The sequence below is a fragment of the Eubalaena glacialis genome, chromosome 2, assembly GCF_028564815.1.
Source record: "Eubalaena glacialis isolate mEubGla1 chromosome 2, mEubGla1.1.hap2.+ XY, whole genome shotgun sequence".
In the NCBI taxonomy this organism is placed as follows: domain Eukaryota; kingdom Metazoa; phylum Chordata; class Mammalia; order Artiodactyla; family Balaenidae; genus Eubalaena; species Eubalaena glacialis.
In genome coordinates, this window is record NC_083717.1 from 109,624,798 (window position 1) to 109,640,097 (window position 15,300).

General features: G+C 42.9%; 1 protein-coding gene across 1 annotated transcript in view; it reads right to left on the bottom strand.

The window, feature by feature from the left end:
- RTF1 (RTF1 homolog, Paf1/RNA polymerase II complex component) overlaps positions 1–14,677 on the bottom strand; it is a 44,804-nt gene extending 30,127 nt beyond the window's left edge. Inside the window, exons 1-2 of the mRNA XM_061180474.1 lie at positions 14,480–14,677; positions 1,139–1,249 (exon numbers count right to left, since the gene is read on the bottom strand). Of these exons, the coding sequence (XP_061036457.1) occupies positions 1,139–1,249; positions 14,480–14,677 (309 nt within the window). The remainder of the gene's footprint in view (positions 1–1,138; positions 1,250–14,479) is intronic.
- Between the last annotated feature and the right edge of the window lie 623 nt (positions 14,678–15,300).

Genomic DNA, 15,300 nt, shown 5'->3' on the forward strand with positions numbered 1-15,300 from the left:
TGACTTCTGAAACATGGAAAATGAAAGGAGTTGATGTAGGAATAGTGGGAAAGGGAATTATTTCAAGATTTTCCTGTATTATCTTTGCATTTTTTTAAAATAGAAAAACAAAACAAAGCAAATTACTTCATAGAATCCACTGTTTTTCTAAGCAGATTGGGTTACTTTATCAATTTTAGAGGGATTATAGTACCTCCATGAAAAATAAACGAAACAAAAGAATAAAACTTGCACATTCACTACCTCTTGCTATCAAAGCAATTTTAGGTCTGTTGAATTATTTAAGATTAAGAGAATATCAGTACAGTCAATCAGAATGCAATCGTTCCTAATTTGCATATGCAGGGCACTGGTAAATACTGTTCTAGCTGTTAACTAAATTTCATTATAATAAAAAACATTTTTTACTTTAGAGGAACTTTAAAACAAAATACTGTTAGTACACTGTTAAAAATATTTTCCTAGACTGCAGGGTAAGAGATTAAACAGAAAGATGATATCCGGCCTCCCCCCAGGAAATTACTAAGGGAAAAAAAGTATTTTAAATCAAATGAGGGACATGTAGGAGTGCTTCAAAGACCTTTCCCCTAATCTCTCTCTTCCATTAAAGTTCTGGATCTTTCAGGGCCTTGTTTGGTGGTGGGCAGCAGTTTGGGAAAGTCACCTTGGCTTAAACAATGAACAGCTGGACGTTTCTCATTAAAAGCTAATGCCACTACTCTGAGGGATGTTGATTCCATCTACCCAAAGAAAGCTTCTTATCTTGCTAAAGTATTTCCCACTAATACTTTATCAGGCATTACTGATAGACTTTCTTTTCTAACATAAAAGTGGGAATAAAAAGGTGACAAAAAATAAAAGAGATGGTGACTAACAAGTTGTGCTCCCTCTGCAAAAGGGCTGAAAATAAAAGACTAAAAATGGCCACGAATGCACTGCAGAGGTACCCACTAGGTAACTAGCAGTACAAAGAACATCACAATGCGAGAGCTTTCCATACACAATTTTCTTTCCCCAAGAAGTTCTCATAGATCTTAGGCAGGAAGGTCTCAGTTTAAGGAAAAGAGGCTGCCAGGAGTCACCAACTCAGGACCCTCAAACACTCATTAGTCCCAGAGGCCTAGCCCTCCACACCCACCTCATCATCACTGTTAGACGTCTCCGAGTCTGAGGAGGCTGCAGGCTGACTAACAGGCGGCTCCTTCTCTTCAGAGTCACTTCGTTTCCGCTTTGCCAGGGACAAGAGCTCCTGAGAGGGCAAAAGTAGCCATGTGAGTTTTGTTCACAGAGAAAATATATCCAAAAATAATAAAATGCCCACCTTCTCTAGATCTCTTCTACTTCTTTGTGGTTTCAATCGAAGGACATCATGGGAACTTTGGTCACATGAACAGACTGACTGCCAGCACTCCTAAGTGCTAAATGGTTAGGACTCTGATCTTTCACTGTAGCGGGCCCGGGTTCGATCCCTGGTCCCTGATCCCTGGTCGAGGATCCCACAAGCTGCACGGCACGGCCAAAAAAAATCTGTTCCCTCACTCTTAATGGGAAATGTATGTCTGAAATGGAAAAGTGACTAGAAAACTAAACTGAAGGCTACCCCCGAATTTCCTCTGTAAGTTACAGAAGTACTGATTCTCAGCAATTGATACGATAAGAACCATGTCTACAAAGGTAATTTGCTCCCTGTTCTTATTGGTATAGCTAATACTCTGAGCACCCTCTTATTATCTATAATTCATGGTAAAATTGGCATTTGTGGGGCTGTTCTGAATAAGCTGACAAACTACAAATTTCTGAGGTCATTTTTTATTTTGGATGCCTAAACCAGGAAAAAAAAAAAAGTATATTTCTGGTGCTGAACCCAGGGTCAAGCAGTAAGTATGCTGGCCTCTACATGGGAATCCTAATTTGACAACCCAAATATTCCCATTCACCACCTCTGCCTTGTCCTGGTGATTTAAGTGAGCTTAAAGGAGAAGAGATACGCCATTTAGTAAGACATGGTTACAACCAGGATTTGCTCTCTCACATGGTTTCTCTCTCCTGTTACTTCTCCCCAACTCAGTCCAGTCACTCAAAAACACAAAAAAAGGATACTTACTCTCTTGCTTTCTGCTAATATCAATACCAGCCCAAAATTATATTGTACTTACTAGATGCCAGGTACTTTTCTAAGCATCTAACATTTAATCTTCACAACCGCCTTAAGGTAAGTATCGTTATCTTCCCCATTTAAAGATAGAGAAACTAAGGAGCAGGAGAGGTTAAGTAACTCACCCAAGGTAATACAGCTAGTACAGGACAGAACCAGGATTCAAACTAGGGCAGATAAAATCCTAGCTCCTATTTCAATCATGGTTTACATTTTCCCCTTGGGCCAAAAGAGAGAAAAATATAACTAATAAATACTAGTAGTATTATTCCTTGATGATGTTGGTGCTATACAATTATAGGTTAAGTGCCAAGACAAATTTTTTAAAAACAGACTGCTATAAAATATGTTTTCTTCTTCCAGTCTCCTTCTATTTTAGGAGTATACCCTCCTTGGCCAGAATGAGAAAATGACCTTCTCAGATTAACAGCTGACACCATCTCTTCTTCATAAGCAGTAACGAAATGTTACTCTTCTCATTTCTTTAGACAGAGCTAGCATACTAACTTCCTGAAAAGACTTCAGATCATAAGAACACTCTACTTTTTCCACACCAAAATGGTAACTCCTATTGACCAAATGCAAATTACAGCAATGTTTGTGTGTTTACAGTCTTTTAAAAACTTGAGGGTGTAATTTACATACAGTACCTTTTATCCTTTCTTATGGATGGTTCTATGAGTTTGACAAATACATACAGTTGAACCACTCACACAATCAAGATATAGGACAGTTCCATCACCCCCCAAATTTTGCTGTAATTTGCACTGGTCAATAGGAGTTACCATTTTGGTATGAAAAAGTAGAGTGTTTATGATCTGAAGCCTTTTCAGGAAGTAAGTGCTCTTCATATCTCTCCCTCCATCCCCTGGCAATCACATACCTGTTTTCTGTCCCTACAGATCTGCCTATTGTAAAATATCACAAAAATGGAATCATATAGTGTGTAGTCTTTTGAATCTGGTTTCCTCACTTAGTATAATGCATTTAGATTGGACAGGTATCAGCAGTTTGTTTCTTTTTATTGCAAAGTAGTATTCCATTGTGTGGATACACCACACTTTATCCATCTGCCAGTTGAAAAACATTTGGGTTGTTTCCATCTTGGGGCAATTATTTGTTCATGTACAGGTTTTTGTGTAAACATTAGTTTTTATTTCACTTGGATAAATACCTAGGAGTGGTACTGCTGGGTTATATGGTAATTTGTGTATGGCCTTTACTATTATCTCTTTTCCACATTACCTTCATGCAAATTTATAAAAATTAGACTTCTGGTAAGTAGTGTACTTCCTGACCCTTTGAGGTTCACAAATGCACTAGAATTCTGTTTTAATACCAACTCATTATAACAGGGATTTGGATATGCTAGCAATCAAATCCTTTCCTGAAACAAGCAGTAGATACATTACAAGCAGTAGATATCCATTAAAAGTTACTGTAACTAGGGCTTCTCTGGTGGCGCAGTGGTTGAGAATCTGCCTACCAATGCGGGGGACACGGGTTCGAGCCCTGGTCTGGGAAGATCCCACATGCCGTGGAGCAACTAGGCCCGTGAGCCACAACTACTGAGCCTGCGCGTCTGGAGCCTGTGCTCTGCAACGAGAGGCCGCGATAGTGAGAGGCCCGCGCACTGCGATGAAGAGTGGCCCCCGCTTGCTGCAACTAGAGAAAGCCCTCGCACAGAAACGAAGACCCAACACAGCCAAAAATAAAATAAATAAATAAATTTTTAAAAAAAATGTCTTCTTAAGGCTCTCACAGATTTAATAAAACCTCCATCAAATTAAAAAAAAAAAAAGTTACTGTAACTAAAGTGTTAACGTGTTAGTATCATCCTGCTGTTAAAGAGATTTCACTCTATACTAAAAACCTAACAAATGTCTCTCCATCAGCAAACAACTGCATCTGATAGGCACAGTCCTTCTTCTTCTACTACATTAAATACCATATTAACAATAGTACAGAGACAGCAAAGACCTTCTTCTTAAAAAGTGTGAAAGATATCCTTTCCACAAGCTGAGAATTGTATAGGAAGTTACTGGGGGAACTCATGGCAAGGCTACTCTTCACAGTTAAGTCCTTCAAATTCTTTTTTTTTCCTAAATAAATTTATTTTATTTATTTATTTATTATTTTTGGCTGCAGTGGGTCTTCGTTGTTGCGGTGACCTTTCTCTAGCTGCGGTGAGCAGGGGCTGCTCTTCTTTGCGGTGCACAGGCTTCTCATTGCAGTGGCTTCTCTTGTTGCACAGCATGGGCTCTAGGCGCGCGGGCTTCAGTAGTTGTGGCTCGCGGGCTCTAGAGCACAGCCTCAGTAGCTATGGCGCACGGGCTTAGTTGCTCCACGGCATGTGGGACCTTCCCGGACCAGGGCTTGAACCCGTGTCCCCTGCATTGGCAGGCGGATTCTTAACCACTGTGCCACCAGGGAAGCCCAAGTCCTTTATATTCTGAGGGCTCATAAATACAGCTGGACACACTAATGTGCAACAGAAAGGTTTTGCCAACACTCCACACATGAAGAGATCATCAGATTTGTTACCTGTAGGGGTTGATTTATCCAACACCAATACTCAAAAAAGCCAATCTAAAACTGATTCATGCACAGGGGTAGGTCCCTCTGCAGCTCTCTCCTGCTAGCCCGCTTCACTGTGCCACACTGGTTGAGATGACATTTCTGTGTGTCCAGTGGTTCTCTCTCACCATCCTCCCTGTATTTCATCACATCTAGTGAAAACCTCCCCTACTTATCTCAGCATTGCTCTAGGATGGAATGGCTGTGTGGGGTGCCCACATGGTTTATCAAACTTAAGCTGAACTAAAGATCTGCTGAGAGTAATGCCAATGCCCAACACACTATAGGTAAGACTGTGTAGGATGCCACATCTGGCTTCTAGAGCAGTTTCATTAACATTGCTTGAAAACCATATTTAACAATAAACTAGACAGCCAAAACTGAGACCCTAAAATAAAGCAAGTCTAATTGCACTAAGGTAGTATTTATTAAAATAGTATTATTCTGGTTAAAATTAGAATCCTAATCCATCAATATGTGAAGACTCATAAACCTTAGGATTTAATTCCCCCACCCCATCATTCACAGTGTACTTTTTGCAATGCCATGTTGGGATCAATCTGTAATAAAGCAACTTATTTAAAGGAAATTACTTACTTAAAGGAAATTAAATCTCATCTCTTTAATCAAACCTCCCATGATCACACAAAAGTGGGATACAGATTCTGCACCCCAGAAAAGGAGAATAAAAGCCCAAATGGATAAACCTCAGAGGTTTTTTATAGCTAATTAGCATGCTGAGCTCTTTTTCACATATTCATTCCACAAATACAACTAATGCAAGTGATTACTACCATCTAGGGTGACCAAACATCTTGGTTTGCTTAGGACTGTCCTGGTTTTAGCACTGAAAGTCCCGAATTCTGGGAAACTCAGTTCCTGGCAAGCGGGACAGATAGTTCCCCTGCTACCAGCACCTACTATATACCAAGCTGTGGGTAGACAGTCAGGAAGAAGAGATACATAGTCCTTGACCTCACGGAATTTAAAATCAAGTGAGGGGGTGTATGTATAACTGATTCACTTTGCTGTACTAACCTGAAACTAACACATTGTAAATCAATTATACTCCAATAAAAATTTTAAAATAAGTAAATAAAATCAAGTGAGGGAGACAGATAATAAACAGGTAAAGAAACAAGTATATCTAGTGATAAGTGCTAAGAAGGAAGTGAATCAAGTGAGTGGGGAACCTATCTGCAATAGGGTGATTGGGGGAAGGCTTCTCTGAGGCAATGGTATTTAGGCTGAGACTAGAAACTTGGGGGGAAGACACAGGGGTGCAGTCTTCTGGATGGAAGTCTTCAGATAGAATAGATAAGGCCCTGGACTTCCCTAGTGGTTAAGAGTCCGCCTGCCAATGCAGGAGACACGGGTTCAATCCCTGGTCTGGGAAGATCCCACATGCCGTGGAGCAACTAAGCCCGCGAGCCACAACTACTGAGCCTGCGCTCTAGAGCCCATGAGCCACAACTACTGATCCCGCATGCTGCTACTGAAGCCCGCGCGCCTAGAGACCATGCTCCACAAGAGAAGCCACCACAATCAGAAGCCCACGCACCGCAAGGAAGAGTAGCTCTCGCTCGCCGCAACTAGAGAAAGCCCTCATGCAGCAACGAAGACCCAACACAGCCAAAAATAAATACATAAATAAATAAATTTATATATAAAAAAAAAGAATAGATAAGGCCCTGAAATTGGCAATAGCTTGGCTTAACCAAAGAACTAAAAGGGAACCAGGGTGACTAGAGCTTCATAGGCAAGGGGACAGGGGGTGGGGGGGGGGTGATGGAATGAGGCAGGTTAAAGGTAAGAAGAAACCACATCATTCCCAGGTTTATACAGCAGGATCAGAAAAATGAATTTTATTTGAAGGCAGTGGGGAGCCATCAAATAGTTTTAAGCAGGGAAGTAACCATCCCCTGAGGGTTTTTAAAATAGCACTCTGACTGACAGAGGAACAGACTACAGGGCCAGGGAGGAAGTGCAGAGAGGAGTCCACAACAGGGTCATCAGAGTGGATGGTGACCTGGACGAGGTAAGAAGCCACAGGGACAGAGAGAAGTGGGAGGACTTGAGAGATGCTAAGAAAAGAGTAGTAATTCATAGAGGTTTAAATCTGAGACATTATTTTCTATTTTTTCTTTCATATCAAAATTGTTGATTGAAGAACATCATTCCAACAGTGGACACTGGTTATTTTTCAGGAGTAAGGAACAGAGCCATTGCGTGCATATACGTTTGTGGAACAGGGAGGTATTTTTGTTTTGCTGGAACTGTTTCAACAAGCATGTACTATTTTTATCACTAAAACAAAACAAAACAAACCAAAACAATGAACATACACATGAAAACCCTTCTGAAGTAGTAATTCCAAAGTGACAGTGTAACATTCCTTTACATTTCACATGACTGGCATGAAATGTGGCAACTTCCCTTTCCAATTTCTAGCAAAGTGATTATAATTATAGATAAAATACTGAGTTATATAAATGCCCACAATGTCATAGAATTGATAAAATAAAACCAGTTTTCAACACATTCAAAATAAAAGGTACATTAAAATTTTTTTAAAAAATTCTACTACTGTTACTTGTTCCTATTTGGTTCCCTCTCCTAATACACTTTGTAACTAATGCACATTTCCATGCCTTATAGAAGAGGTATCAGTATTACAGCAGAGGGGCTAAAGCAAGAACTCCCAATCTGACAGTGTCCCTTTACCTCTAAGTAATACTACTATAATCAGAAAAGTTAGAATCTAACTTTCTACCGTGGATATGCCAAGCAGCATTTGCTTATTCAACAAAGATTTATTAATTGTCTACTCTGTGTCAAGCAGGCATTATTTTCAACTACGAACTTAAATGTCTCCACTTGAGTATCTCATAGACAACTTTAATCTCTACACATACAAGACTGAACACATGCTCTTCACCTTTAAACCTGATCTTCCTCCAGGGTTCCCCATCTCATGCCAGAATCTCCTATTCCTCACCCCCAACATCCAATCAGTCATCAAATCTTCTCAGTTTTATGGCATGAATATTATGTGCAATTAATCCACTTTCTGTCGTCTCTATAACTACAACAGTCCAAGTCAGGCATTCATTCAACAAATACTGACAAGGTATATGCTGCAGGCCAGGCACTGTTCTAGATGCAGGGATACTACATTGAACAAACAGCCTTGCCCTCTTGGAGCTTCCATTCTAGTGGAACTTATGCTCTCCATCATCTCTCACCTGGACTCCTCTATCTGGCATCTAACTAGTGTCCCTTCTCCAGATTACTCTCCACATAGCAGCCTGGGAAAACTTTTCAAAAGACAAGTTGGAACACCTCTTTCAGCTTAAAATCCTTCAGTGGTTTCTCATTACCCTCAGAATAAAGTCCACGGTCCTTACTATTGCCAACCTGGACCTGCCAGTGGCTTAAAACGTCTTTTTAACCCCAGCCCACAGAAAGATAAATTATACCTTATGACCCAGTATGTACATACATGCATATATGTGAAACACAAGTTTTATGAAACAATACTTATCTTTACTAGGTCTGACATATGATTTTTTTTTCTATTTGATTCAATTTCGTTTTTATTTTTAACACTGGTTGTGATTCACTAAACTGGCTTTTCCATCCTCAAAGGGTCCAAACAGACTACTTCTGCAGCTTCATTTGTACCACTCTCCCTCCAACTAGTGATGTCCCCGTCACTCTGCTTCTTTCAGTTTCATGAGGGTGCTAGGTCCTTCCTGCCTCAATGCTTTTGTACATTTTGGTCCCTCAACCATGAACACTCACATGTCCCTGTACTCTTCAGTCTCCTATCTCCTTATCCCTAACCCATATTCCAGATCTCAGTTTAAATGTCACTCCCATCAGGCGAGCATAGAGTCCCTGGTCAAACTCTCACAGCATCCTTGCTCTTCCTTCATAGCCTGTAACGCAAGTGTAAGGAAATGACTCTCTGAGCAATGCCTGCCCCTGTCCCTCCCTTTGCCCCTATCCCCTAAGCTCCTTGAAGGTAGAAACTGCTTCGATTTTGTTCACCCAATAGCCCTATTGCCTCACACCCTCTAACACATTTGTTGAAAGATTAAAAAAAACAAAAAAACAATCTTTGCCCTTGGGGAACTTATGGTCTAGGAAGCAAATAAGTACACCAAGAGAACCAGTGTTGAAAGATAGGTTTTGAATTTTTCCTGAAAGCCTCTCTGTTAAAGCTCCCATGGGACTCAATTTTCCCTGCACTACTTCTAAAAGAAAATCAAGTGAAATTGGCAGATGAGTTACATCAGGCTAGATGCAACATTATGACACAAATTTAAAACTTCACAAGTTAACCCCAACACTTCTCACAAGTTCATCCTAGACTTCAAACTCTGCTCTAATGTAAAAAGACTTTATCAATGAGAAGCACTTTTATTTATTTATTTATTTTTTAACATCTTTATTGGAGTATAATTGCTCTATAATGGTGTGTTAGTTTCTGCTTTATAACAAAGTGAATCAGCTATACATATACATATATCCCCATATCTCCTCCCTCTTGCATCTCCCTCCCACCCTCCGTATCCCACCCCTCTAGGTGGTCACAAAGCACCGAGCTGATCTCCCTGTGCTATGCGGCTGCTTCCCACTAGCTATCTATTTTACATTTGGTAGTGTATATATGTTCATGCCACTCTCTCACTTCGTCCCAACTTACCCTTCCCCTTCCCCGTGTCCTCAAGTCCATTCTCTACATCTGCGTCTTTATTCCTGTCCTGCCCCTAGGTTCTTCAGAACCTTTTTTTTTTAGATGACAGTCTCTAGGTCCATCCATCTCACTACAAATAACTCAATTTCGTTTCTTTTCATGGCCGAGTAATATTCCATTGTATATATGTGCCACATCTTCTTTATCCATTCATCTGTCGATGGACACTTAGGTGAGAAGCACAACTTTTAAATTTCCCACCTTTTATGGGGAAGGTTTATGGAAGGATACTTTATAACAATGCTATTTTTAACACATAATGTCTAAAAATAACTCCTAGAAAATACTTAGGGGCCTATTGTTTCAAAAAATTTTTAATTTATGGTTACTTCAAGTAGAATGAGCAGAGAAAAAGAGGACAGGACAACACAATCCCCATTTTAAATAAGGATGGAAATTATGAAATAAAGCATCCCAGTATGCATGTAGCTTTTTTTCCCTTGGAAACGGCAGAGTAAAGTTTTTATAAATACTGAGTTGTATTGATCTGAATAGACAACTCTGATTCCTTCATTATCTTGGATGCTTTTCATGTTATAGGACCCACTGCATAGGTATTATTCCATAAAGAGTGCACACGTTATCTCCGTGGAGGTACGTGGTGGGGTAAAAAAGCCTAGGTTTGGCTCAAATTCTGTTATTTTTTTTCCAAGAAGCACCAAAAGCAAGTATCTCCATGATTTGCAATTCTGAAATGTTGAAGAAACGGTGTGGCCAACATAAAAAAATAAGGTCACTATCAGGTCATATGTTAAAATAAATACTTCAAATTCTCAAAGGTCTGAGTTTTTAAAACCTTTGAAAGTTAAAACAAATTTTAAAGGACTCCAATTCAGTTACTACATACCTCTTCCCACCAAGAAGAAGGAAGGGAAAAAAGAAACAGGCCTCAAAAAAAAAATCATCCCAACAATTCAAACACCTTCAGGGATTTAGAAAAACCAGCAGCTTTGCCACTTTGAACATCTCTGTTAAGTTCTTTTGGTTGTATGTGCACACACTATGGCTGAGACAGGAAGCTATTTCTCTCCCAAACTACTTACAGTGTCTTACTAAAAGATTAACTTGCATACAGACAGTGGTCTCAGTGTTTAACACAAATAAGTACCTGGGCTGTACCTGGTAAAAATGCAGAGGAGAGAGTCCCCAGAGAGTCTGATTCAGCAGGTCTGGGATGGGAGCCCCTGCAAAGTACATCTTAAACAAGCAACCCAAGCAGTTTCTGACACACATGTTCCTCCTCTCACCACCAGGAAAAACCAATGTAGAAGGCTAAGGACTAATTTGGAGGTAATATTTCTGACATAATGGCTTAGATTCCCACCTGGAAAACTCAGAGACAGGATCTCCTTATTAACTGTGCTCCACTCTCACACTTGACACTCCGAGATTTGTCATGGTTTTGTTCTTTTCCACTAGACAGCAAATACAATGTTATACCCCCCAACGAAGACCCAGAACTAGATGGAGCAGTCCAAGGCATCTTGGTGAGGAAAGGCCCAGAATGCATTAATTTTGTTCAGAGGAGTCCTAAAGACCCCAAAACTAGGCTGACTTTGAACTTCTGCTAAAGATCTCTGGGAGAACTTCTAGAGAGCATAGATCTTTTTGATTCCTCTGAGAGCCTCGCACAGTGCTGAACATATAGAGAAGGCACTAGTGCCTGTTAGGATGCGCAGGAAAACGGAATTTTGATCTGGTTCCCATCTGATAAAAGAACACCAATGAGTAGTTGAAAAGAAGGAAGTTGAAATTGCTGTTAAAATGCATTAGGTATTACTTACAAATTTTATGCTAATTTCTTTTTACAAATAGATGAAGTTTGGTTTAAAGTTGCAATCCCTCCAGTTCCCACTTTGGAAAAGCTTTCTGTGGATCAGAAAAATCTCTCTACTACAAAAGGAAGCTCTCAACTCATTTCATATGTCAATCTTCTGTGGAAAATCACCAAAGACAGAATAATTTACAGCTTAGTTCATGCATCATCGGAACAGGTGACTTAAGAGTGCTTCACCAAGGAAGTCCCCCAAATAATTTTTTTAACTGATATATCAATTTTCTCTAAACTATTCAATATACTTTACAAAAATGAATTCTAGCAACACAGAAAATGGCTATGACACATCATTTTCATTTTGCAATATTAAAAACAGATTAAGTTGGTATAGTGGAAAGAGTATAGGCCTTGTAGTTGTACAGATTTGGGTTGAAATGCCACTAACAAGTTGTGTGAATTTAGATAAGTTACATCTTCAACCTCCATTTTCCTCATATCTAAAATAGGGAAGTGGCTTCCCTGGTGGCGCAGTGGTTAAGAATCCATCTGCCGATGCAGGAGACATGGATTCGAGCCCTGGTCCGGGAAGATCCCACATGCTGCGGAGCAACTAAGCCCATGTGCCACAACTACTGAGCCTGTGCTCTAGAGCCCGCAAGCCACAACTACTGAGCCCACGTGCCGCAACTACTGAAGCCCGCGCGCCTAGAGCCCGTGCTCCGCAACAAAAGAAGCCATTGCAATGAGAAGTCCACGCACCACAACGAAGAGTAGCCCCTGCTCGCCGCAACTAGAGAAAGCCCGCATGCAGCAACAGACCCAACGCGGCCAAAAATAAATTTAAAAAATAAATAAATAAAATGGGGAAAATGGTACCAACTTTACCATAATTTGAAAACCTGGCAATATAAATAAAGCACTTAATTGAGGTGACTGGTTCACCCCAGGCCCTATGTAAATGGTAGCTGATGTTATCATCAGAAGTATCTATATTTCTAGATTAGAAAATAGTTTTTTAAAAAAAGTTCTAATCCTCCTAAGTGCCAGTCTAAAATTATCAACAAACTTTTACAGTCAAGGATATATTTTTTAGGACTTCCCTGGTGGTGCAGTGGTTAAGAATCTGCCTGCCAATGCAGGGGACACGGGTTCCAGCCCTGATCTGGGAAGATCCCACATGCTGCGGAGCAACTCAGCCCATGCACCACAACTACTGAGCCTGTGCTCTAGAGCCCGCAAGCCACAACTACTGAAGCCCACGTGCCTAGAGCCCGGGCTCCCCAACAAAGAGAAGCCACCGTGATGAGAAACCCACGCACCGCAACAAAGAGTAGCTCCCGCTCGCCGCAACTAGAGAAAAGCCCGCGCACAGCAACAAAGACCCAACGCAGCCAAAAATAAATAAATAATAAATTAATTAATTTAAAAAACAATTTAAAAAAATATTTTCATAAATTTCAGGAGTCTTTCGGGTGAGAACATTTTCAATTTACCTTTTACTTCCTATCCCATAACAAGGTGTCTATCCCTTTGATACTTCTCCACAAGCCCCACTACTCCCCACCTCCCACCTCCATACCACCATTTTCAAAACAGCCCTCTTTTCTTCAACACATCTTCAGTCCCTCTTTCTTAAAGTCCTCCTCTTTCATGCCCTAATATTTAATTTCTGAGACCTCTGACCTAATACAAAGGACTCCCAAGAAGTCATTTATAGAAATGCTTTAGTTTCTAAGTGCTTGTACCAACATTAATTCTTTTTTTAAAAAATAAATTTATTTATTTTATATATTGATTTTTGGTTGCGTTGGGTCTTCGTTGCTGTGCGCGGGCTTTCTGTAGTTGCGGCGAGCAGCGGCTATTCTTCGTTACGGTGCGCGGGCTTCTCATTGCGGTGGCTTCTCTTGTTGCGGAGCACGGGCTCTAGGCGCGCGGGCTTCAGTAGTTGTGGCTCGCGGGCTCTAGAGCGCAGGCTCAGTAGTTGTGGCGCATGAGCTTCGTTGCTAGGTGACATGCGGGATCTTCCCGGACCAGGGATCGAACCCCTGTCCCCTGCATTGGCAGGCGGATTCTTAACCACTGCGCCACCAGGGAAGCCCCCAACATTAATTCTTACAAATACTTAATCCTTTATAATAACTCAATCAGATACACAAGGCTGATGTTTTATCTAGACTTTACTGTTATGGCCCAAGATACATAGTTAGAAAACAGCATAGCCCAGCCTAGAACTCAAAAATTCCAGATTCTAAGTTCAGTGCTCTCTCTACTCAACTTATAGAACTATTATCTCTTGTACATCCTTTCTTTATATCATTTGTTCACAAAATGTGGGGAAAAACCCTCTTTGTATCTTCTGGTGTCACTGGAGCACTGCTACAAAGGACAGATTCCTCCCTACAGTATTTTCTAGAGTATATAACAGTTCAAGCAACCCCAAGACAGTGAGACCAAAAGTTAGTTTCAATGTCTCTTGTACATCTTTCAAGTAGAAAGAATTCTGGGATGCTGCATGAAAAGGGCTAAGAGGCCCCGCCACACTCTCTCCATGACGCCCTAGATATTTCTCCACTTATGCCCTCTTTCCTCCTCCCATGAGCTGTCTTGGGTCTGACATCTCAACAGAGACCCTTCTCAAACACAAACGACCCTAGCTGCCAAATAGATTCGTGCCCACAGCTACGTATTCCTCGCCAAGCACGACAGAGGTTCCCCTTCTCTCTGTTCACACCCTTGTCTGAAAAACTTCATCTTCCAGAGCTTGTACCTTCTCGGCCTCCCTCCCCCCCACCGCCCCACGATCACCCTTGCACCTCCTCCAAAACCTCCCAGTCTCCCGAGTTGGCGGGCGATACTTCCTATCTCTCCGTGCCCGGATCGCCTGGCCTGCAGCCTGACGCCCCGATCTGGCCCTGGCAGACCAAGGACCCCTCCAGTCCCCCGAGCCCGAGGCCCACCAGCCTGGCCCCTGCCCCGCCTCCCCGCTCAAGGCGCCAAGTCCTCGGGGCTCTGTCTCCAGGCCCCGGCCAGACTCCAAGGGCCGCGGGCACTGTGGGGAGAGCAGAAAGGGGCGGCAGCGGGCGTTCAGGACACAAGGCAGGCCGGGCGCTCCGGCCAGGAGGCCCGGGGCCCGACCGGCTCCCGACTACCGTGGCCGGGACTCAGCTCTCCCGCTCCCCTGGCCCGCGCCTCCGCGGCCTGCCCTCACCTGATCCAGGTTCTCGTCGCTGCCGCTGTCTTCCGTGTCTGAGTCGATCACAACGCGGCCTTTCCGCTTCTTTACCATCGTGGTCCCCCGGCTCCCACGCCGGACGCCGCCCGGACTCCCCTCTTGCCCGCCTGCCAGTGGGACCGCCACTGCCGCCGCCGCCGCCGCTGCTCGACCCACACAAAGGCGACCGCGCATGCGCGCTCCGCTCCGCCCCTGGCCCCGCCCCCTGCTCGTCGCACGCCGTTCGCCGGCGCCCAGAGCCCCGCCCCTCCCCGCCCCCGACGCAGCGTGGGAGGCGGGGGCACCGGGTTGGGTTCCGGGCTCTGAACCGCCGTTCCGTAACCGGCGCTGCCCGCTGGACGAGTTGGGTGTGTCTCTGCTGCGGGGCTGAAGGTTCATGTGCTGCCTACCTGTCGTGGACTGGAGCGGCAAGCATCTGGGTCCGCTCTAAGGAGCCTTTCAACTGTCCGACACTGATGGAGTGTCGAGGGCACCGTCAGGGCCGTCCGCCTGGGAGACACAAATCGGCTGGACCACGCTGAGGGCACCTGTCGTGGGGTGAAGCCTTCCTACCTGGGCTGTGCGAGTGACAACTGAGCTGGGACGTGGAGGATGTATCTGATTTACCCAAAAAAAGAGTAGCGGGAAGGGTGTTGCAAGCAAAGAACCTCTTGGTCAGAGACCTAGCGATAATAGAAAAAGTTGGGCTCAGGGAACTGAAAGTTCATTATGGCCGAACAGAGGGTATGGTGTGTGGGGATGAGGCTGCGGAGGGACCCAGCGGCCAAATCATTCAGACCTAATAAACTCTTAGGAAG